At 44.0% G+C, this 25,647-nt stretch overlaps 1 protein-coding gene across 1 annotated transcript in view; it reads left to right on the forward strand.

The window, feature by feature from the left end:
- The window catches only part of LOC147999660 (uncharacterized), a 45,439-nt gene that overhangs the window by 11,552 nt on the left and 8,240 nt on the right, over positions 1–25,647 (forward strand). The window contains exon 2 of the mRNA XM_087593655.1: positions 8,780–8,866. Coding sequence (XP_087449781.1) covers positions 8,780–8,866 — 87 coding nt within the window. The remainder of the gene's footprint in view (positions 1–8,779; positions 8,867–25,647) is intronic.

Consider the following 25,647-nt stretch of genomic DNA (forward strand, 5'->3'; position numbering starts at 1 on the left):
TCAGATATGTTGATTACATATGGGTACAGAGATCAGAGATAAAAAAAATTTGAGCTGGGGCAAGGTTTGATTGCCATGGGGCAAGAAATACAAATTGTAGATGGCTTGTAGAAGTAGGGAACTGGTGGTACCCACTTAACAGCCATCATGGAGATGGGACCTCAGTTTTTCCACCAAAGAACTAATTTTGTCAGCGAGGAGAGAGAGAGTCTGGATAATATATCCTTCATAGCTTCTAACCCAGGACTCATCCAGATGGTCACCTTGTTTGCAGCCTTGTGAGACCCACCCGAGCAGCCAGCCATGCTGTACTGGACCTTTGGGCCCAAGAGTGTCAGGGTAACTGAATAGATATGGCATTAAGCAGGTACATCTGTGGTAACTTGTGAGGCAGCAATCCAAAGCAAATATGATTGGTAATACCACATTTTTGGAGTATGCTAATCACTGCTGGATCACTTTCCTCCAAATGAATCAAGTCATCAGATGAGGGGCATATTGGGAAATGGAGGAGGTATGAGGGTGTCCTCCCTCCACTTCTTCATAGTAGCTGTACATAAGATACACTCATACAATGCTAGGAAGTTTGCTCTTTCCTATTGGTGCACTGTGAGGATTTAGTACTGATTATTATAATTGACAAAGGTCAGGAAGTGGGCATGGCCTGGTGATGCCATGAACCCCTTCCTCAGGGGCTTGCTGTTTACAGACCTAACACCACTCCTCTATTCTGCCCTTGCCTTGGGTTTGAATTCATTGCTTTTACTCTGAGAGAGGACATTCTCAATGATCCTATGGCTACTTTGTATCACAACACCCTTCCTCTGCACATAGTGACTGTAGTTCTGCCTGTATGGTTCCAGTGTGACACTCTTGAACCAATCCATGATGTCTCCTGGTCAGTCTCCGCAGTCAGTCTCTTTAACTTGTGTATTCTCATGTAGTAGAAATGGAGACGCTTTGGATTTCCTTACTTCTCAGACACTCACCTCTTTCATTGCAGGACATTTTCGAAATCAATGGGAGTGCAGATACTCCAAGGCCCTGATGCATGAGCAGCAAGCAGGGGCTCAAGGAGAATCTGTGTACTTAGCCTTTGATTTCTATGCCAAACACCAGGTGGGTGTTCCCAATCCCTGTTAATTGATCGTGACTACAGATTTAGCTCTTTAAACCATAGAGTAAGCTGTGAAACTATGCATTGAAATTGGGACACAGCGACCCACTCAAAAAGGCCATTATCACCTTTGATAATATGACGTTTTAGACATTGGTTGACCAAATGGCTGCTTTGGATCATAGATTGATGCCCTGGGATGCCTACTCTTTTCTAAGGGAGGCTAGGAGAGTCTTGGACTCTCACAGCCAAATCTTATTATTTTAGGAAATGGAAAAGCGGTCCAGGTTTCTTGTTTCATTGAGTTGGGGAGCACTATTAACTCAAGGAGTTGGCTCATTGATGTAGTTCCCATCTTGGCTATTGTCTTCCTGCCGATAGAGGTATATGCACACAGACACACATACACATGCACACACACACACACACACACACACACACACATGCGCACAGACACACACACACACATGCACACACACAGATACACACACAGGCACACACACACACAGACACACACACAGAGAGAGAGAGAGAGAGAGAGAGAGAGAGAGAGAGAGAGAGAGACTTTATTGACAAGGAGTAAGGACTGCCATATGTTATCTGCTTTATTATACACAAAAAGTACCCTAAAAGAATGTGAGGTTTCAGACCCAGAGAGACAAACATGATATGAGTTCTCTCTTATGAGTGGGTATTATCTGTAAAGACAATCATGCTACAGTCCACAGACCCAGAGAAGTTAAGTAACATGGCGTATTTAGGGTGCAAGCAAAAATCTTCCTGGGAAGGGAAAGTAGAATAGATTTCTAGGGTGAACAGAAGGCGATCAGGTTTTGGAAAATGATTAGATTTGGGGAGGGCATTTCAGAGTGAGGTGTTATGGTTTGTATATGCTCAACCCAGGGAGTGGCACTATTAGGAGGTGTGGCCCTATTGAAGTAGGTGTGTCATTGTAGGTGTAGGCTTTAAGACCCTCACCCTAGCTGCCTGGAAGTCGGTCTTTACTTGCAGCCTTCGGATGAAGATGCAGAACTCTCAGCTTTGCCTGTACCATGCCTGCCTGTATGCTGTCATGCTCCTGCCTTGATGATAATGGACTGAACCTCTGAACCTGTAAGCCAGCCCCTATTAAATGTTATTCTTATAGGCGTTGCCTTGGTCATGGTGTCTATTCACAGAAGTAAAATCTTAACTAAGACAGAAATTGGTACCAGGGACTGGGTGGGGTATTACTATGATCTGTCTGACCATACTTTTGTTTGGAAGAATGTGGATTTTGGGACTTTGGAAGCAGTGGGATGCTTTAACTGGGACTTAATGGGCCATCCAAGTAGGAATATGGAAGACTTTGCTGCTGAGGGTGATTTGAGTTGTACAGACCTGGCCCAAGAGGTTTCAGTGGAGAAGAATTACAGTATGTGGCCTAGAGTCTGTTTTTGTGGTATTTTGATGAAGAATGTGGCTGGTTTTAACCCATGTCTGAAGAGTCTGCCTGAGGCTAAGGTGAAGCGATTTATGTTAATTGCACTGACAAAGGAAGTCTCAGAAATGTCCATCATAGACTTTGTTCTCTGGTTAAGTCTCATGAAGACCATTTTAAACAAGCATAGCAAGCTTAGAAAGGAAAAATATAAAATATATGGTTTAAGTATCAAAGAGGCACCAGAAAGTAAGATGGAGTAGAATCCTATGTTCTAGGAGATAACAGACCAAGGGATTTGGGGGCATGATCCTACCCAGCTAAATTTAGATTTAGGTATCGTGGTGCACACTTTTAATCCCAGAAGACAAAGCCAAACAGATCTCTGAGTTCAGTTCTAAGGTGAATAAAAGCTTAAATCTAGGCATTATGCCTTTAAACCCAGCATACAGGAAATAGAGCCATGCAGATCTCTGAGTTCAGGTCAATCTACAGAGCAAACACCAGGAAGGCCAAGCTTAGGCAGAGAAGGAGTTAGAAAACAGAAAGGTGGTGATAGAATAAAGGGGGCCATGTTCCACTCCCAACAAGCAGCAGAACATGACAACTTTGGCCATGTGGCTCTGGCTTTAGAGTCCACAATAGAAGGGACTGCTGGGACAATTGATACTCGTTAGGTAGAGCTAAGAAGTTAGCAGTGATTAAGAAGAGACCAGCATCACTGAGATGTATTTTTTTTTGGGAAGTGTTTTCTGAGAGCACAAAGAAGCTGTGTTCCAGAGATAGCCAAGGTTGTACCTCATACTGCAGCTGTACTTGGTAATGTGTAAGAATCACCTAGGTGGTACTGGATTTGAGGTGTGATAGGGGTCATGAAGAGGCTGGGCACTGTGAGAGGCCATGGAAGGCCATTGGTGAAGGTATAGCCTTAGTTGTAGTTGTCCACCCAGGACTGAAAGGGTCATGTAAAGTATTTGAGGCTTGGCAATCTGAAGAGAGCCTGTGAGAGGCTATTGGTGAGGCCTAGTTGCAGCAGAAGACCCCAGCATATTGAAGACGCCAGTATCATAGGACGATCACCAAGAACAACAATGGCAGAGGAGTGGATCAACTTGAGCTTAGAGTGCTACAGAGGAGAAAGCTGGAGAAGTTTGCCAGCCCTTTAGAGGAGCCCAGAAGATTATGTGTGGATCCCAGACATTCAAATGAGAAGCTGTAACATTGAAGTTGCCTAAGAGACTCCAAGATGTTCGAGATGCCTGAGCCATAGGATATGGCTCCTGAGGAATGCTGCTTACAGGAGGGGAACCAGCCCAGGAAAAGAAGTTTGTTACAGTCAACAAAGATAAAAAAGGGGTCAGAAACATGAAGACTGCTTTGCCGTCAGACATGGGGATGCAGAGTTTGGAGTCTATCCAGGTGGTTTCCTATCTTGGTTTGGAGATTACAGTTAAGTGATTGGATGAATCTCAGAAGAGACTTTGAACTTTGGACTTTTAACATTGTTAAGGCTGCTATAGACTATAGGGACTTTTGAAGTTGGATTAAATATATTTTGCGTTACGCTATGTTTAGGTATGGTTCCCATAGACTCATGTGTTTGAACAATCCTATGGGGGCCAGGGAGTGGAATGTCATTGTTTGTATATGCTCAACCCAGGAAGTGGCACTATTAGGGGGTATAGCCTGTTGGAGTAGGTGTATCACTGTGGATGTGGGCTTTAAGACCTCATCCCAGCTGCTTGGAAATCAGTCTTCCACTAGCAGCCTTCCGATGAAGATGTAGAACTCTCAGCTCTGCCTGTACCATGCCTGCCTGGGTGCTGCCATGTTCTTGCCTTGATGATAATGGACTGAACCTCTGAACCTGTAAGTCAGCCCCAATTAAATGTTGTTCTTGTAAGAGTTGCCTTGGTCATGGTGTCTGCTCACAGCAATGGAAACCCTAACTAAGAAAGCTTCTGTAATGGGAACTCCGTGGAATCTGTGAGAGTAAAGTGCCCTAGCAAAGACTCCTAGTTACAGGAGACATGGAGCCTGAACCATCTGTCTTCTGTAGCCAGGTGAAGTCTCAAGTGGAGGGACTGGGCCACCAACCCATCCACAAAACCTTCAACAGTTTGTCCTGCATGCAGAGTGTTTTGGGACCTGAGCCTAGCAGAATTGTTACTAAAAAGAATAGAAAGACTTCATCCAGCAACTGATGGGATTAGATGTAAGGACCACAGCCAAACATTAGTTAGAGTTTGGAGGTCCTGTGCAGAGGGAAGGAAGGATCAGAGGAAGCAGAGGGGTCAGGGACAATATGAGAACATGAGAATACATCCCACAGAATCAACTGACCAAGGCTCATGGAGACTCATAGAGATCAGGGAGCTTGTAGGGGTCTGACCTAGATCTTCTGCATGAATGTTATGTCTGACTTGCTTGTTGTTCTTTGTGGGACTCCTAAGAGAGGGAGCGGGGGCTGTCTCTGACTCTTTTATCTACTTGTGCAATCTTTTTCCACCTACTGGGTTACCTAGTCAGGCCTTGATATGAAGGTATGTGTCTGGCCCTATTATAGCTTGTTATGCTGTGCTTATGTCCCTGGGAGGCCTGATTTTTTTCTGAAGGGAGGCTGAGTGTGGGAGATAGATCTGAGAAAGAGGGTAGGAAGGAGGAAGGGGAAGGGTGGATTTGGGGGGAGAGGAAGGAGAGAAAACTGCAGTCCAGATGTAATATATGAGAGTGTAATATATGGGGTGTAATATATGAGATGTAATATATGGAGTGGAAGGAAGCAGAGTGCTTTTGCTTAGACATCTGATACCTTTCTGGGGTAGCTGCAGGTTAAGTTATGGTCTAGCCGAGCAGTTGAGCTTGACCTTTGCTTGTGACTTGGGCTCAGATTGGCTCCAAAGTATTCACTGTGAGCCTAGCAGAGGAACGGCATGAATTTTATGGGTAACACTTTCCCACTAAGGTAGTGCCGAAGGGACAAGAGGATATGTGGACAAACGATATGTGGGAGGGTAGGCTTGAAATGGGTACCCTGGCGTGTCTACCAACATTTAATTTGGTACAGCAAATCATGTGACTTAACTCTAAGTGCAAGAGTGGGAAAATATACTCCAGAAGTGTAGGAGGAAGGTGAGAGAGTATATGAAATTTCTTTGAAACTGAGAACCAAAATATGTGCCCTCAACATGTGTGTCACCTATCTATCTATCTATCTATCTATCTATCTATCTATCTATCTATCTATCTATCCGTCTATCATCTATCTATCTATCTACCTACCTATCATCTATCTATCTATCTATCTATCTATCTATCTATCTATCTATCTATCTATCTATCTATCTATCTATCATCTATCTATCTATCTAATCTATCTACCTACCTACCTATCTATCCATCCATCTCTTTGAGCTACCTTCCAAGCCGAGCACTAAGTAAATATTTTTAAACACTGATTTAACTCACTTCAAGAAGATGAGTATGTGTGTGTTTTAGTTCATTTTTCATTGCTAAAACAAACTATCTGAAGCCAAGCTCATTGTAAAGGAAAGATAGGTATTTGGATGGCAGTCTGAAGGTTCCAGCCCACAGTTCTGGTAAGAAGGAAAGGCAGGTAGGAGGGAGTGTTAAGCTTGTCTTGTCATAAGAACCTATTCTCTTGGAAACTAGTGCACTCCTTTCGGACTTGACCTATTCATGCAGGGTAGCATGAGCCCACTCACAGGGATGGTACCCTGTGACCTCATTACCTTCCACAAAAGGTGCTAATACATCAGCTGTGTCTCAGGCACAACAATGCTGTAGGCACCCATTAGATTGAGAGCTCTAAGCCACAGAACAACTTTAGTCTTGGCCACTCAACCTACATGGACAGGCAGACAGGCAGGATCCTGAACAGAAGAGAGCTTTCTGAGCATGGGAGCTTCCTCTCCATCCATTTCTTTATGCTGTTCCGGCTGCTCCACATTAATCCAGGTCACTTTCAGTTAAGAAAGGAGACGAGAGTCTTTCAAAGGAAAATGTTCTCTATGAAATATTTAAACATGGTTAAAACTACCAGCAAGGTAGAGTTGAATGTTTTATGTGATAACGGTCCCTCAAATCTTAGTTCCCTGCAGGTGGTAAGAAAAGATCCGTAGTGGCTCCTGCTAGTTGGCCACACCCAGAACCAGGGCCAGTTTGTGGGGCTGAGTTCCTTCAATTGTTTACTGCGATGCATGGCAGCTCTCTTTGCTCTAAGGATCTGGGGGAAGAAGGAGCACTGGTGAGCAGGTCTATATTTACTGAGGACCTACTGTGTGCTAGAGACTGCTGCCATTCTGGAGTGAGGAAACTGGCTCAGAGACGGAGGCAGCAGTAGTGAAGACCTTGTCATCAGAAGAAGGAGAGCCAGGGCTCCGTTTCCTACTATTTGCAGAGGCCTGTTCCCAGTGTCAGTACTATGTTTGGGTGTGACAGTTTCTTCTCATACTCCAGCGACTGGAACATCATTGTTAATAGAACAGGTTTTATAAGAATCAGGCTACAACAGTCACCTTAAACTGACCTCAAAGCTCTTTAGAACTTCAAGCTACCAGTACCACTCAGTCATCATTTGTATCTGATGGTTCAATTGTTTTCTTTACTCTTCTCTGGGCAAATTCCATCAGCACAGTTTTACAGAACAGTACTGAGGTCTAGCACCTTCATTACTCTTGTTCAGTCAAACTCTCGATTTTCTTAGGTCACAAAGTATAAACCGCCAGAGGAATCCTCCTGGAGATGGGACTGTACCGTGCCCAGGAGCTCTTCGGCTTCAGCTCCCATGAGGATGTAGGAGACAGTTGAAACCAAAGCCCTAGCTGACACATGGTTCTTTCTGATTATTTATTACGTCTGTTAGTGAGGACACAGGAAGGCAAGCACCTGTGGTGACTGGCTCCCCCAATGTCTTTTCCTCTGTAAAGGCATGGAATGGAAGGTTGTGCTCAATTGGCCAGTGAGGATGTCAAGCCTTTAGAATATGCAGTCTGCATTGCTAAATAATCACAGTCTGATTCAAATAAAAGTTGTATTAAGAATGAAAGTAGAAGGGGTTGGGGATTTAGCTCAGCGGTAGAGCGCTTGCCTAGGAAGCGCAAGGCCCTGGGTTCGGTCCCCAGCTCCGAAAAAAAGAAAAGAAAAAAAAAAGAATGAAAGTAGAAAACACAAAGATAACTGAAAAGAAAACCAGGAGTGAGTCTCCTGGAAGACATCAAGGAAATGATCTTAACGCGTTCATGCGTATGTGACACTGGATATCTCTCTGTGACTGGTAAGTGGTACGAAATAGATTCACTACTTGTTTGGGGATGAATTCTTCTGATTTCTCTGTGTATTTCTATCGATTTCAGCATTCACTGATAGTCTATATGGAATGTACACTTGAACCCACGGATGCTCAGAAGGCTGACTCCATGTCTACTTGATGCATTGCCCAGGCTTGATAAAACTGTGTCCTAAATGTACCAGTTGCCACTTGGAAAGGGGGATTTTGGCAAAGCCTCGTGAGGTATAGACTGAAAATCAGAGTATTTGTTTGGCCTTAATCCAGTACCACTGGTGTTCTTAACAGAAGAGAAAATGCAGACATTATAAGAACAAAAGGAGGAGACAGCCACATGCAAGCCCCATACAGGGACCTGGAACAGATCCTGTACCTTGAGCCCACAGAGGAATCAGCCTTGGTGACACCTTGAAGTGGAACTTAAGAGTCTCTGAAGCTAGGAGACACGTATTTCCATTGTTTAAGCCTTGCAGTCTGCTTCTTTATTGAGGCAGTCATAGCACATGAACATCCCACACAGAAGGCTGATAGCACATGTACCAGACAAGGGTATGTTTGTCTGTGTGCATGTGCATGTGCGTGTGCGTGCGTGCGTGCGTGTGTGTGTGTGTGTGTGTGTGTGTGTGTGTGTGTGTGTGTAAACAGGGAGAAGGAAATCTGGTTGGAGTTCAATCTCCCAACTTTTGAAGGTTGATGTCTTGAGACTGGTATCGGAATCACTGATGACATGTCCTGTCTGAGGTCGATTTATTTCAGATAATATAAAAATGTCAATTGGCCCAAACTTGATTCTAAAAGTGAGATCAGTTTCATTCTTTAATGAGGAATTTTCATTAGAATATCACAGTCTATACAGTATGAGTAGAGATGCTGAAGGGGAAAAGGGTTTTGTGTAGTGGTGGAAATTTGCATTGACTTAGCTCTCCCACCACAGGATATCTCTAGCCCTGCATTTTCTGACAGGACCTCTGGCCAAAGGGAGGCTGGACCCTCTGCAAGCCACCACTATGGATTCCCGCAGGTGGGTACGTGCACTGCCTATTTCCACTCACTTTTTGTTAAGATCAACTGCTACTATTTGTTATGTCCAGACAACCACCCTGTGGAAACCCAGAAAAACCTGCAAAATAGAAACTAGGTGATCTCCTTGAAGTGGAATGTGAGGGCTTTCTCAGGTCAGTGGGGAGGAGCTAGCTGCAAGGTGTACCCAAGATCTGAGTAGGGCCGCTGGAGTGCCCAGTGTGTCTCCCGCCAGCTTCCTCGAACACTTGGATAACATAAAAGCCTTTATGTCCACTGTGGCCTGTGAACTGGCTTTCATCATTGGCACCAAAGACCAGCCACTCTCGAGGAATAAAGGACAGGATGATCAATCCCAAGGGAGACAAGTCCAGTTCCAGAATGTTCCTTTGTCCAGGAACAGCTGTGGGGAATTCAAGACTAGCCAAGGATGTAAAGATCACAGGATCTCTTTCTTTCATTGTCTACTTGTTCGTCTGGCACCACACTGTGCTTCCGCCATCCATTGGAGGAGCTGCCCACCACAGTGAAGGCATGAGGCCTTAGCTCAAAGAGTTCTTTCTTTCTGCAGAGCCGACAAGCAGCTGTTAACCCTTGCTTTACCTTCCTTTAACTTAAACTGTTTTTATTATGTATGAAATTGTTAAAGAATGAATAAAAATTTAAAGCAGTTTTTAAAATACATATTTACATGGTAAGAGAATATGCAGATCACCACCGTGGTCAATATAAAGAGCTCTGAAACAGCAGACACCCAGACATCATCTTAGATCATTACACAAACAACGTGCTATTTTAGGGACCTTGCTTGAATACTAGGGGGCTTTATTTCTTGTTGGTACACTATATTTTGACATAACTATGTCATGTGGTTTAGCTCGTGGGGTCGGAATGTTCAGGTATGAGATTAATTATTATAGGTGTTGGACCAACTATTACCAAAGTTGGTATTGGTGCAAATTAAGCTGTTTGCACAGGTAACCCAATTAAGTTATATTTTAAAGTTGGTAAGAATGCAATCATATGAAGATGAACCTATCCTCCCTTTGAAAGTGATTTATAGGATGAAGCTGTGAAGCTGATGAAGGGCAGACTTGTCTTCTAGCCTGTTTCCTTTCTTGTGTTAAGCATCCTTGACTTGAGAAATGGAGACCTTCTCCCAGATACCCTGTTACCAAGTAAACCCTGTCAGACCTTGTCCTTATCCATTTAGGGGTGTTTTATTTTTCTAGATTCTTCAATCATCAACTCTCCTTCCACAGTCTACTTTCAATCTAGGTTAAACCAACACAACAAACAACAAACAAATAAATGTACCTTATTAGTCACACTCTTTAAGCCATGCCATGCCAAGATGGATTCTTGGGATCCCTTTGGGGTAATGCAAATACCATACCTGAGGAGGGAACCCTCCATTTCACTGGGCCTTCTTAGGTACGAATGAGTATCTATCTATGTAGTGGCACTTCTTGGAATCGAGGTGACCAATAGGTCTTCTGCCAACGTGGACCATGGGCATTGGAGCAGGCTCGGCTCATGGGGAAGCAGGGTGGAAGAGGATTAGGAACAATCATGGGATTAGAGCTACCCACATATTTGCTGTGAACCACATATTAGGTGGGTTAGGTATAATTTCATTGTCATAAAGCCCTTCGAGGAAGATATTTCTAAACCCTCCAAGGCAGGTATTTTTGTCCCCTTGTTACAGAGGAGGAACATGAAGTTTTGAGAGAGTACTCACTTGCCCAAGGTTTTACGGTTCAGAAATGTTGGGGCTGCTTCTGCATTCAGTCCTTTGTTTACAGCTCAGGACAGACTCTCGTTTAAAAGTTGGACACTGTGAGCAGAACTATCCTAGGATGTTCCTGTCACGCAAGCCACCTGTTCAGTGCACTCCAAAGCTCTCCACTGTTTAGGTCTAATTCAGGAAAGAAGGGCAGTTATCAGGTTTCATTTTCTTACTGTTCATTTGAGGTCTCCCTTTTCCTTTTCAAGAAGAAGCGGCTGGGTAGAATGGAGTGTTTATGGAAGCTGGATTTCTTCAGACAGAAGGGCTTTGGTTGGGTTTCTATCCCTATCTGCAAAACCAAACCAAACCAAGTCAAACCAAACCAATAACAAACAAACAAACACAACAAACAACATCAAAAACTGGATTGGGGATGGGGAGAGACCTCAATAGATAAAGTGCTTGGAGTTGCTAAGATGGGGACTCAACCTTGATCTCCAGCATTTATGTTAAAAACCCAGGTTGTCTCCCCATTACTGGACAGATATAGATATCTGACGCACTCTGGGCAGCCAGCTTAGCCTAATCGGTAATTGTAGGGTCCAGTGAGAGAGGATATCACAGAAAACAATGTGGAAGACTGTCATAGTAATGACAGCTGAGGTTGACTTTGGGCCTTTACACACGTGTACACACATGTGCACACACACACACACACTACACTACACACTTATACATATCAAACACACATTTATACACACCACAAACACACACATGCAACACATTTATACACATCACACATACACACTGCACATTTATACACATCACACATACACACTGCACATTTATACACATCACACATACAGCACACAACACACCCACATGAACCACACTTATACACACACAAACACACACACCTACACTATGCAGTTATATACATCAAACACACACCACACACACCACAAACACACCCATGCAACACATTTTTACACATCATACATACACAACATCAAGATGATAATGATGTTGAGCATCAAGAAATTCTGTTTTATATTGTTTTTCTTGTTTGATTTTAAAGAGAGATGGAATAGTTGGCTCATTCTGGAAGCATCATTGTACTTTAACAAAATTTTTTCCCTCTAGAAACTAGCAGTTAGTTCAAACAGTGACTCTCTACTGGTGACAGTTAATGTAAAATGATGGACATTTGCTATTGCTGAGCAAGTGGTGGTGACTGATGGTTGAAATTTTAGTGAGCTGTTGATGTTGGCCCAACACAGGGCCTGCTCTGTCTCTTTGGTTGGCTCCACATGGGAGAATGCTAGACAAAAGTCGAAAAACACACTGCCAAGAAACTAGGCTAAACTCAGAACTGATTTGGACCGCTTTTGTACTCTCTGTTATTACATCTATTGTGTGTATGACTTTCATTGTATTAGCAAAGATACTTAGACACAAGCCCATTAGTGCAATTGAAACCATTGAACATGGAGACATCTTCTTAGGACACAGCATGCATTGCTGCTGCTATAGTGTAGCTGATCCTTCAACCATCCCTGCTTCAGAGCACAAAATGACAAATCTTCCTCTCTTTGCTTTTTTTTTTCAGACAGGATTTCTCTGTGTAGCCCTGGTTGTCCTGGAACTCAAGCTATAGACCAGGCTGACCTCAAACTCAGAGATCCACCTGTCCCTTCTTCCCAAGTGCTGGTATTAAAGGCATTTGTCACCACCACCCAGCTGATGACAAATCTTCTTAAGTGTTGATCTTAGCATGAGTCTAGCTAATAAAGACTAGCTCGAACATGCACACATGTGCACACACAGAATACCATCAGATATTACAACTCCGGAATTTCTACCCATGTGGTAGCTTTGTTGGTGATCCAATATAAATCCTCCCTTATTAGGGAAGACATGGAGAAGGAAGGAAATGTTGAGTGTGTGCAGCTTTGTAGGAAGAGCCATGGTTCTCTGGGTCCAGTTCCTTCCAAGGCCCTTCCTCTTTCCCTTAAGCATCACACAAGTTCTAGATCTTCTGTGTCCTCAACCTATAATGGACTCTCTCCTGTCCTTTAGGTCTCTGCTCTCCTAAGCTCCAGCATAATCTAGCACCCTCTCTTTAGGACTCCTTTGTGCTCCATAGCATCTGCTCTCACATCCGCATTAACACATTCACTGTCCAAATCCAACTAGAACTCAAGGTTCGTGAGATAGAAAGGACTTTGTCTTATTCACCACAGACCTGCAGTATCTCTTTACCAATGTGTGGCCGATAGTAGGTGTTCAACACCATCTGTTGCCTGATTGACTGTACATCTAGAAGTGAGAGGTGAAGTCCACAGAAACTATGTTGAGTCAAAATTCCAACCCTACTCTCATGGAGTACCTGGTTCATTGCATGGGAAGTCTCACATCAGTTACCTTGTTTGTGACAGTGGCATTACTGAAGGTCACTTAAGAGTACAGACAGGGGGATCCAGACTAGGCTCCAGAGGCTTCCTGTAACCAGGAAAGGGAAAACCATAGATGTCATGCACACTATGGTCATTGTTTCTGAATCAGGAGCCTAGAAAGGATTCATCCCTTTGATGTCTGTAGATATGTGGTCAGACCCAAGGTTGATCTGGTTTCTGGTGATGAGTTTCATCTGCGGATAAGCTGGCTCTTGGCTGATTAGCATTTACTCGGGTGGGATCTTCTTTGGTAAGGTTGTGAATAGAGACATGTCATGGAACCTGTCTAAGAATTATTTTCATTTTTAAGAACCCAGCATTTTGATTCAACAAAAATATCATTTGGAATTGGATTCTAGTCTTTCAACCAGGAGTTGGGGTGGGGGAAGGGGTTGGGAATCCGTATTTTGTTGTTTCACTGCATTTTGAATGAATTTACTCGGAAGGGAAATCTCCACCTGACAGACACATCCCACCTCTCTGAAAATTCAGTTGGGAGGGAACAGTCAGCTCCCTCTGTGGCCACATGATGTCACTGTTGCTTAAAAATGTTTAGGAACAAAAGGACAGGGTTGCAGGCCCAGCTTTAGAGGGTTCCAAGAAGGTTGAGATGTTTGTTCAACAAGGGGAACATTTTACTAAATGTTTAACAGCTATTCCTAAACACAACAGCAGCTTGTCCATAGCCCCAGGCCACTCGTTACTTAGTGTTTTTACTTCATTCAAGTCTGTCTTGTTTTTACCTAGTGTTTTCTTCTGAAGACCTTTGTGCTTCCTTAAAAGTTTAAAATTCAAGTATTTTATTGGAAGAACATAGAAACCCAGCGAACAAAGACAACATGTGTCCTGAACAAAGGATTAGGATTCTGAACGCCACAGAGCCTATGACTGACAGACTTACAGGAACATTAGGCACAGTGAGACGTTGGGTGAGTTCAGATCTCAGAAGGCTCCACAGGGGAAGTGGAGATTGTCTTCCAAGAGTGAGTAACATTTTCCCTGGTAGAGATGAGAAAGGGGTTTTTCTTGTGACACATTTACAAGATCACTGGCACAGGCTCTTTGTTCCACATCGTCTCAGAGACTTAGGAACCTGAGCTGAGACACAGTGATACCTCTGACTTTATTCTCACTGCCCAGAAGTGGCTGAATCACTTTGCTCTGACTTCACTGGCCATAATAGATTTCAGGCCCTGGTTAATGCAGCTGTGCTGGGAGAAGTCGGGAAGAGAGAGAGAGAGAGGGAGAGAGAGAAGGATATTGGAAGGTGGTTTTCCTTTTCAAAGAGTGTGCTACCCCCCTGGAAATAGGGAAAACTCCATCATCTGAACTGACTCAGTAGATAGATAGTCTTGGTACAGAAAGAGAAAGTGCCTCTCCCAACACTGTACTATCACCTTCTTCATAGCTGTTAGGGTCACTGAGCCAGTAGAACGGGTGACAATGGAAGTGACATTATTTCAGGGCTCTCTTGCCCTGCATCTTCATTTCCCCAATGCTTGGCTGAAAGACTGGAATTCTCCAACTCCAAATGATTTTTTTTTTGAGGAATTGGAATGCTGGCTGCTTTAAAAATGAAAATAATTCTTAGAGAAATAGCACATTGAGCCCCATAGGGATAATAGGATAGGGGTGGTGATTTATATTACAGCACAAAGAAGCAAACAAATTAGCAAGCAGATACATGTTCAAAAGGACAGCCATTCTCATTTCAGGCCTGGCGTCTCCCACCCTTTTCTGGGAGAAGGTCAAATTCCAAGCAGGCACATCTCTGTCCTGTACCAGGAGCACCCTGGTGACAAGCTCATGGGCAGGACTGAGGAAAGCCATCTAAAGTCTGACCCATTGTGATCAGTGGTGAATGGAGCGTTTGCTTGTTTCAAATGACACGCCAGGCCACTCTCTGCCAAACAGCAAGGTGCTTCCCCATGTGAGGGAAGGAAATGAAAGGAACAGCCAGATTTGGTTACTGTCGGAGCCACATGATTCAAAGACATCCTTGTTAATGACAGCCGCACAGCTGGATAATTAATCAAAGTATGAGGAGAATATGGAGCGGTCTAATGCACACAGCTCCATCCAGTCTCGGCGGGATGAGGCCATCATCTGTTTATTCTTCTCTGGAATGGCTTGAGATTATTCAATTATTCAACAGCTTCCCTCCTCACTGGGATGGGGTTGTATGGTTTTAATTGGCACCAGGGTCTTTCAGCTCCTATGAACTTTGCTAGTCACTCTTGTGATTCTAGTCCCCCGGAAGCCCAACTGTTTATCTTTCTCCAGAGCTCGGCCCAAACAATACACCTTGAAGCAGCCCTCAGCTTTTGCAAAAACAGATCCACCACACATCTGGTAGCAGAAAGGTCTGCCTCCCAGTCCTGCGCTTTGTCTCCTAACTTGTGTTTTTGCTGTGGAAAAATAAGATCGAAAAGAACATACCTTGGGCATGAGCTTTTCTCTGTTGGTGTGGTTGTTCGCTTTGTGAATGTGTAAATGTTGTCTTTTCCTTAGGAGAGACTTTGGATCTTATTACTATAGCAGTGCATAAATATTTGCCCATCGTGGAGTTTCTTTGATGGGTTTACTGGGATAGCAATTCAATATTTCTAATACATAAACGCATACTGTTTCAAACTTAGGCATTGTTCATCAGAGTCATTAAGAGGGGATTGCTCCCTCTGTTAGGGGCTGTGAATAGTCAGCCGAGGTTTCCTTAAGTGGGAGGCTCTGATCCTTCCCCCTCACCTAAGCATTTGCCCTCTGTAGCTGAGGGCTTTTTTTCTCCTTGAAACTCAAATTCTTCCAACCTCCTGTATTAATTAACTCAGAATGCTCTCCTGCAGCTTGGGCCCCACATGACTGTGCCAGACAATATCCTCAGAGCTTTCCTAGGAACACCTACTGTCAATCTGCTGCCAGGCAGCTCCCAAGCTCCCTCTTCTCCCAATCCAGCTCCTCAGCCTGGTTCTCAGGACTCCATTCCATCCATTTCCTCCATATCACATGTATTCCACTGTCTCTCTTCCATGCATCCTATCATCTCCCTTTCTTCCCTTTGTATAAAGCTCTTTCAACTCTCTTGTAGCTCCCTTTACAAACAACATGCACACGCACACACACACACATTCAAGTCTAGATCCTACATGTGGGTAAGAACTTGTGATTTGGGGTCTGAGTGTAGCATGATTTGCTTCATATAATGACTTCCAGCTTTATCCATTTTCTTGTGGCTGCCATAATTTCATTCTTCTTCATGGCTGTATAAAGTGCCAATGTGTACGTACGACATACTTTACCCATCCATGTTTGATGAGCATCTGGGCTGGCTCATGAGAGTGCAGGTGTCTCCACCCATATGCAGTTTCTCGGCAGAGTGCTGATGGCTTTTTCTCTGGCCGTCATGATACCAAGTATCTTTTGAGCTGTTATCTTTTGGATCCTTCTAGGAGCTTTGTAACCAAAGTTACAAAGTCTACAAAGATTTCCAGGCTACACCATCACCCTGGGAACTTGCTAACATGAAGACTCTAGGCACTACATTCTAGGAGCCACCCAGGCTGAACGAGAAAGGAAGCTGCCTTTCATGGTTTCTCACGGGTTCCTGCCTGCATGTTTGTCTGGGGGGAAAGTACTTTTGAAAAGTACTGCCCAGAATATTCCAGCTGTGTCTTTGCCTGTCTGTTTCCATTCATGCTGTTCCCTCGCAGGAAGGGCTTTTCTTTCTCCTCCAGCTTTGGGGTTGGGGTGGTTAGTGTTTGCTAATAGTACACAAGCCCAAGTGCACCAGGGAAGAGGGAAGTTCAATGGAGGAATTGCCTCCATCAGATTGGCCTGTGGTGCCTGTGGGACATTGTCTTGATTGCTAACTGATACAGGAGGGGAGCCATCCCACTGTGGATGGTGTCAACTCTGGCAGGGGGGCTTGGACTGTACAAGAACAGGGGACACAAGCCAGTAAGCAGCTTTCCTCCATGGACTCTGCTTCACTTCCTGTCTTCGTGCCTTGACCATCTACTCTGGCTTCCTAGGACAACTGGCTGTAACCTGTAAGCTCAAATAACTTCTTTCCAAGTTGCTTGTGATTAGTCTTTTGCCACAGAGAAGTAAACTGGGACATGCATTAAAGTTCTCATGGTTTCAGAGACTGAGCTGGGCTAAGGGACAGCCCAGGGGTGGTGGTATGCTGCACCATCTGCAGGCTGCTAGGACCCGGAAGCTCCTGACAAGGGATCCTTCCCCAGAGAACATCCACCCTTTCTGAAAAGCTGCACCAATCACAACAACCTCTGTTGGTGATTACAACTTTGAGATTGCAGGAGAGTAGATCTTCCACCTCTAAAGCTCCCTCCCATCACCAGGTCATGTGCAGGGTCCCTATTCCTGCTGACTCCTTCAGCCGAGAACAATGCTGCTTCTTGGGATGCCTCCCTGCTTCCTTTCCTTTCCAGGCCATCTCCTCAGATCCTGATGTAAGAAGTGCAGTTTGTTCCTCTTAGCTTTCAGGATGGTAAGTCGAACTCTCTCTTTTCCCCTTAAATTGTCACGATGCACTTATTAAATTTTGGTTCGGAGTTCATTTTGGAAGACAGTTCATTATGGAAAAGCCACAGTCATGAAACCCTTGAAAATTTAGGTGTCCCATTTATTACAGCATCAGTAAGTTCACCTGTGTATTGAGGTATGGAGGGACATCTGTCCAAGGCAAAATGGCCTCATCTGTCAGCTCTCTCTCTCTCTCTCTCTCTCTCTCTCTCTCTCTCTCTCTCTCTCTCTGTGTGTGTGTGTGTGTGTGTGTGTGTGTGTAAAATCAGTTCTACTGAAGGCCCATGTTTAGACATTGTGTTTTACTGAGTCCCGTCTCCTGTCTTTCAAGTGTGTATAGTTCACTTTGGGGATGTTGAGTAGATATCAGAAGTAATCCCCATGTCCATCAGCTAGACGTGTCTGTCAGGACAGATGTGACCTTACTTCCGTACTAATAGTTGTGTTTTGTTGGAGTTAGTCCACGAGCACAACTAAACTGTTGGGCCTCTTTAGAGAGTATCTTTTGAGTTTGTTTGAGTTAATAGTGAGTTGTTGCTTCTTTCTTAAAGAAAGGAGCCAAGCAATACAGAAAACAGCATGAGAAGCATTTCCTGTAAATTGTCACAGAGCTTTAAAAAAAATTAAAACATTTTTGCCAGTCTTCCTTCCTCTGTCCCTCTATCCCTCTGTCTCTCCCTCCCTCCTTCCCTCTTTTCTCTCTCCCCACAGTATTATATAGAACAGAAACGGGTTAATAGGACACAAAACAAGAAGGAGACAGAGGCTACTTAATTCTTCAGTATTTACCTACAATGCTGTTTTTTCACCTTAGGGCAGAGATTATCATTGTTCATTCAGAAAGTGCCATCAACAAGCGAGATCTCATTAAGTGGCTTATTTTCTTGTTTGTACTTTCCTAAATATTTGCTTTCTTGAGTGAAAATTTTCCTGAAAATAAAAAAGGTGGGGAAAGAGAGAAAAAACCCTCTACATAATTAGATAGTAGGGAATACAGGTCAGGTCATTCTTGTTGTTTTTGTCAGTCAGTCAGTCAGTCAGTCAGTCAGTCTGTCTGTCTCTCTCTCTCTCTCTCTCTTTCTTTCTTTCTTTCTTTTTTTCTTTCTTTCTGTTTTGTCAGCCTAACCAAACTAAAAAAGGCATCTAGGAAAAGCAACCTTAATGGAAGGATTGACTCCACCAGATTGGTCTGTGGGGCACTTTTTTTTTATTTGTGATTGAACTGGGATAGCCCAGCTTACTATGGATATAGGCAACTCTGGGCAGTTGGTCCTGGGTTATATAGGAAAGGTGGAGTAAGTCATCAAGAACAAGCCAGTGAGCAGCAGTCCTCCACAGTGGGTTGCTGCTTCAGTTCTTTCCTCTAGGCTCCTGACCAACTTCATGTTCTGACTTCCCTTGTGGAGGTTAGATGAAACACAAGCTTTCTTTCCCAAGTTGCTCTTGGTCACAATAGAAGCAAACTAGAACAGAAGGTTATTATTGCCTATTGGGAATTAAGTTGTGTCTCCTCTAATTCTTATGTTAAACCCCCAATCCCCAGTATAACTTATTTAGAAGTGTGCAGAAATGATGAATGTTAAGTGAGATCATGAGGGTGGGGCCCCAGTCTGAGAGGATTTTCATTCTAATGAATGACAAGAAAGAGACACTGAGATGTTTCCACAGATGCACAGACAGAATAGAAGAGGCCCCTTGAAGACTGAAGGCCTCTGGGTTTCTGTAAGAAGAGAACCTTATCAGGGAAGCATTTGCCTGGGACCTTGACAATGGAACTAGGAGAAAAGAAAATCAGTGTCTGTTGTTCTAGCCCAGCCCCCATCCATAGTACTTTGTTAAGACAGCTTGCATTGACTAACACACTCTTCAGCAGACCACTGTCCTGAGGAAACGATGCACTGGTGTGTGAACCTAAGACCTCATTGCTTTGGTTGTTACAAAAACTGGGTCTGCAGTAACAGAATTCGTGGTGAAGTTCTTGGGTGTCCATCCTGGTTCTTGTTTTTAAGTCAATGAATGATATATGAGATGAAATTGAATTCCTTAATTGTCAAAACCATTTGTGTTCCAACCAGCAGTTGTACCCTCCAGGAATCTCCCCCACACTTAGAAGGATTAAAGTGTTAAGCCCTCACAAGCTGACTGAGCCCTCACAAGAGATTGGAGCCCTCACAATCAGAGTGAGAGCTAGTGAGACAGGTGCATTATGGTGACGAGATGTTGGTGGCATTTTCAATTGGCCATAACCCAGCTTCCTGTGTGAACAATATCTCATTGGCTGTGGAGAAATGCCTCTTCATCTAATACAGTCTTCTTGATGAGGGGTGAAGTTCAATTGTTCTCCCTACCACTACTTTTAGGGGATAAAACTCAAAGTATTGAAGTAGACACTTTAAGACAAGCAGGAAATATGGACATTAATGTATCTCCTCTCTATTAAAGAGCCCCACCAAACGCTAGGGCCAAGGAAGAGAACTGGCTGTTTGAGAGGTTTCCAGGTAGATTATGCTCACCTCTCAGTGATTTATATTTTCAACATTCTGCTTCTAACACCAGCAGCTCACCACGGGGGGTCACCAATAATGTCATTGTTATTTTATGGTGAGGTTGATCTACTGTTGGGCTTTCCAAGAGTTGGGGATCTTGGATTTGGTTGCTTTAAATTATATTTTGTTTCTTTCTTGGTTTTGAAATGTGTTCAGGAAGGCTTATAGCTGGGGAATTCAAGCAAAAGGGGACACATTTGTTGAGTATCATGTTTTCCTGTACAGCTTCTTCCCTTGGAAAATGTATGATTCTGGAATTTGGTTGTTTCAAAAGCACGGAAGTTATTGGGACCGCATGATCAAGTAGAATGAGGTTGATGAGAACCAGAAGATTTAGGGGTTAATTCTATTTTTGATTCAGGTGTCAACCTGGCTGGATCAGATACCCAGATAAGTAGTCATGTGATTCTCAGTTCATCAAGGAGAGCATGTTTGGGAATGAACATTTAAATCAGGGGAGGTTTGAGTAGAGTTCCCTAGTGTGGATGGGGAACTCAGGTAGCCAGATGAAAGCATCACCAGAAAGGACTGGCCTTTGAGGACCAGAGAGAATTCTCTGAGCAGACATTCTCTGAACTTCATCTGTAGCTTCTGCCCCTCTCTGGCTTCTTGCAGGCCTTGGTTTGGCCATCCTCCACAGTGAACCAGTTCCTTAAAATAAATCTATCTCTCTTTACTCCTTCATTGTACTGGCTGGTGCTGTTTCTCTGCAGAGCCCTGACTTTTACACTGTGGACTGTTCATTTCTGTCCATTCCCTGCACTGAAATTCAACTGCCCTAACATCTGTAGTTGGTAGAAATACAGCTGCTTAAACTTTGAAGTCTCCTAGAGATGAACATGCACAAATTCCATCAAGAGCTAACTCCAAGGAGTGTGACTCTGACTACAAGTCTCTTCCCATTTCTTGACTCAGTCAGTCTCTGTGATGCTGCTGGGTGTGTGTCTCAGGATTTGTGGTTTCGTGCAACTGCCATGACTGTCTTGCTAGGTTATAGCCCCACCATCCTTGATTCCTGGACCACTCACCTGGCATGCCATCCCTGCTGTAGACATTGGCTTCTTTCAGGTATATGTGTGGACCCTGCCTTCCTGAGTACGGTTCCTTGCAGGTAGAGTTTGTTACCTAAGACCCAGCTGGCACCCAGCTGGAAGAAAACATCTTTCACTTAGCCTTTAAATAGCCACTGACGTTTGACTTCATGTTGGTGCTATTACCATTATTTGATTTCTAAATATTTTTCTTGTGAAGGAAAAGACCATGGACCCATCACACAGTAATGCTAGAAAGACAAAAGCCCCTGCTGTGGTCCTTAAAGAAAATTACTATTCACTTTTTTTGTTTCTGTTCTCCTGATCCCTGTACCTCCATCTCTTGATTACAAGACTGTGTAGCCATGCCTGGTTTATGCAGTGCTGAGGGTTGAGCTTTGTATATTCCAATCAAGCTACACCAACTGAGCTGTGTCCCTAGGCCTAATTACTTAATTTCAATGAATATTATTCCTCTTCCTTTCAGATAGTCACACGATTTTGCCTTCTTTACCCTCTCTCTTGAGAACCATCTAGCTTTAACAGTTTGAGATAGGAAGGTTTCTTCCTTTCTATTCCTGGGCAGATCAGGGTTATGAGGTATGACCCTGTAGGTTGCAGACTCTGGAGACATTCACCCATTTACTAACCAACTTTTAGGTTTCTAGTGATCCTATCCTGTAGGTTTTGGTGTTGAATGGATTTTCCTGAAGGCTTGCAACAGGCAGTAGGAAGGGAGAGATCGTATAGATCTAGCCAGAAAAAGAAATGAATTATATTGCAGGATTATACACCTTGTGGTATCAAACTCTAGCTCCCCAGGGGAGCACGGTAATAGTCTGACTTTTCTCTTAATTCTCCTGTTCTACATCATCACCCTGATCCTTTATTTTTTCACATTGAAAGAAAGGACAGAAAAGTACTATTTTCAAAGACTGTATTGTCTCTTAGGAGACTTCTCTACTGTCTAGCATGTTCAAGTACGGATAAGCTTGTTGACTGTAGAAATGAATGACTGGTAGTCTAAAAAATGGCCCACAGAATCAGCTAACCAGGGCTCATAGGTGACACAGAGACTGAACTGACAATCAGTGTGGGTCTGAACTGGGTTCTCTGCACATATACTATGGTTGTGTGGCTTGGTGTTCTTGTTAGACTCCTACAGTAAGATTGAGGGCTATCTCTGACTCTTACCTGATCTTGGGATCCTTTCCTGCCTACTAGGTTGCCTTGTTCAGCCTTAGCATAAGGGAATGATCTACTGCAGCTCGACGCCATGTTTGGTTGACATCCCTGGGAAGCCTGTTCTTTTCTGAAAAGAAATGGAGGAGGAATGGATCTGGGGGGGGGGTGAGGGACTGGGAGGACAAGAGAGAGGAGAAGGGAAAACTGTGGTTGGGATGTAATATATGAGAAAAGACCCAAACATGGCTGATGGTATTCCTTTTCTTTGTCGCTTTTCATTTTTCTCTAGTGCTTGTGTTGATGGGGAGCTTGGTTAAAACACTGGGGAGAGAAGCATTTGGACTTTATATTTCTCCCCAGTGTTTTTTCTGTTCTTTGAATGCTACCTCTTCCTTATCTATCCACAACATTCATGTCTTCACGATGGTAGGGAAGAACCCTGGGGTGGTCCTTGAACTCTCCTGGGGATGCTTTTGGCTTTCTCCAAAGATGTCCACTGTCTGTTGCCATCATCTGTGGGGTCGGAGTTCTGGTACCTCATGGGTGCCTCTTGGGTTTAGTCCATTGGTCTATCTCCTGGTGGCACTACCAAACCCTAACTTTGCGGGCTATAGACCCTCTGTGTGGCTTGCCACTCCTCAGCCTTCTGTGTGGGATCACAATTTAATACCTCATGGCAGGTTTGTTAGCTGTCACCTGCATAAAGACCCATGTCTTTTTCTCATTCTACATGGAAACATAGAGTGACAGCAAGGGATAGCATAGAGGGTCCCCAAGGGAACTAGTGTGTTAGATTCAGGAGCTGAAAATACAGTAGACTCCTCTTATCCATACAGTATGGGTTTCAAGATGGTCCACAGATGTTGAAACAATTAACAGCACTGAAATCTTTATATACCTTTTCCTATACGTGAGCATCCATACATGTTTATTAATTATGTAGAGTAAGATAGAATAACAGCAACTAATAATTATTTATTAAACAGCTCAAAATACTGTTTAGATTCTAGGAAGGAAGTGGTGAGTCAGCATGAAATGTATCTACACACATAGACTCAGATACCGAATCAGAGAAATAGCTAATCAGCCTACTGAGTTAATGTGCTCTCATCACAAAAATGAGTGTGTGAGGTGACAGATAATTAGCCTTAGTCTACGTGTAAATGAAGACATCATGCCATACACCATGAGCATATATCCATTTTATGTGCGTGTATATGTTCAAACATGAGCACATGTGAAAAGCAGAGGCTGACACTGGAACGTCCTCTACTTTTCCTTGTCTTAGGTTTTGACGCAGGGTTTGTCACTGAGCCTGGAGCCAGCTCACTGGCCAATGAGCCCCCAGAGTCTGCCTGTCTCTGTGTGTTGCCATACCTGGCTGTTTTCATGGGTGCCTGAACTCAGGTGCTTATGTCTGTGTGGCAAACACTTTGCTCACTGTGTCATCTTCCCAGCACATGTGTATTTTTACCTGTAATCAAGAGGATAAAGAAACACCAAATAAACAAACTTGGCTCTTAATGGGTATGTGGGGACCACATGTAGAAAGACTGATGAGAGGGACTGGGAGGGTTTCAGTAGATGTCACACCATGCTTCATTTACTGACCCAGGAAAAGCATGTGACACAAACTAGGCTGAGAATAATCCTGGCATGGATTACTTCTAAAGGAGCACTTGGACTTTTGAGAGCACTGGTTCTAAAGTGCAAATTCAGACTGTGGCGATACCAATGTTTTTATTCCAGCATGAAGACAGAAGCAGCGAGACACAGATGTGCAGCTGGCATAGAGATGGGTTCTAGAGATGTTTGGACTCTCCGATTTAACGGTTGCTAGTGTCACCCCCATCCCCACCTTTCAAGTTCTATGTGCTTGTGTGGGACATGGATATGTGAGTGCCAAGGTGCATGTATGGAGGTCAGAGGACAGCTTGGAGAAGTCTGGTCTCTCCTTCCGTCATGGGAGCCATTGGTATCAAACCCAGGTTGTTAGTTTAGGTTGGCAGCAAGTGCCTTTATCCAGTGAAGCATCTCACTTTTCAGTTTTATTGTTGAAACCTTCCTGGAATCCTATGACCCAGTGGGTTATATTATAGCTAGTATTTGAGCGTTTCAGTCAGTAACCTAGAGTCGTTACGGTCACTAGAAGGAAGCAAAGTAGGGACAGTGATTACACAGTCTCGTCGCAGGGCAGCGTCTTGTCCTGGTTAGCTGAGTCTGCTTTGTGCATGGCTGGTATCAGCCTCAATGTCTACACACACTGTTAATCCAGGTGGAAAAAATAGGGTTATCATTTTCTCTCTCTCTTTTTTCTGCACTATTTGATCACATATTGGCTACCTCCTCAAGTGATCACCCATGTGACTGTTGATTCCACTCAGAGTGTCACATGCCCAGCTACAGGGAGACAACCACAACGTGATGAGACCAGCCACAAAGCCATCTGACATCATTTCCCCCCAGTGTGGATTATGCAGTGGGAAATGACATCATACCTGAGGTAACAGCACAGGCCTTTTCACGTTCCTCCTCCACATAAGTTAAAGGCCCTGAAGTGCCCAAGGCTGTGTCTGCATGGGGTAGGGAGAAGGCTTTGTTTGTAGATACTGATTTCTCCTAGAAACATCTTCTGGGATGATGATTAAACTGGCCACAGATTGTCCATATGGCTAAAAACCTGCCCTGCATGGTGCGAGTTGCCCGGGGCTCACACGGCTGCAGAATGCTCTTCAGCTCCTGTCCACCTGGCACCGCTGAGCTTTGATTCCGAATCCAATAGCCCAATCCTAAGGTTTCCTGCAGCTCTTAAACAGTTTGAGTCCGTCAGTCCTTCTGAGCACCATAGGTTTGCTGAATCCTGAAACTTCTGAGACTGGTATCAGGAATGGAAGGGCCCAACACAGATTCCCACAGCTTGGCTCTGCCTGCCTGGATCGTCTCTTACCTCTTACCTCAAAGCAGAATCCATTATCTCTTCACACACAGGCTATGGACTTCTCCAGCCTTTTGAGGTATCCAGTGAAGACATGAGATTGCCTAATAACTACAATGTCCTGGTTATTTCCGGGCTTGTCTGGTGTGGGGAACACACATTATCTTCCTCATCTCTGGTAGCACGGGTACATCCTCTGACCTCCATGTATGTGTTTTCCTGTGGTCCCTCTCCATCATTCCTGCAATAGCCCCAAGTCTCTTGGTTGCAAATTTTGCTCTTTTGGTATTGCCAACGGAACCTGGTGCCTCACACACGCTAAGCAAGTCCTATGCCATTGAACAACAGCCACAGGTTT

This window comes from Rattus norvegicus, chromosome 18 (genome assembly GCF_021556685.1).
Source record: "Rattus norvegicus strain SHRSP/BbbUtx chromosome 18, alternate assembly SHRSP_T2T, whole genome shotgun sequence".
In the NCBI taxonomy this organism is placed as follows: Eukaryota; Metazoa; Chordata; class Mammalia; order Rodentia; family Muridae; genus Rattus; species Rattus norvegicus.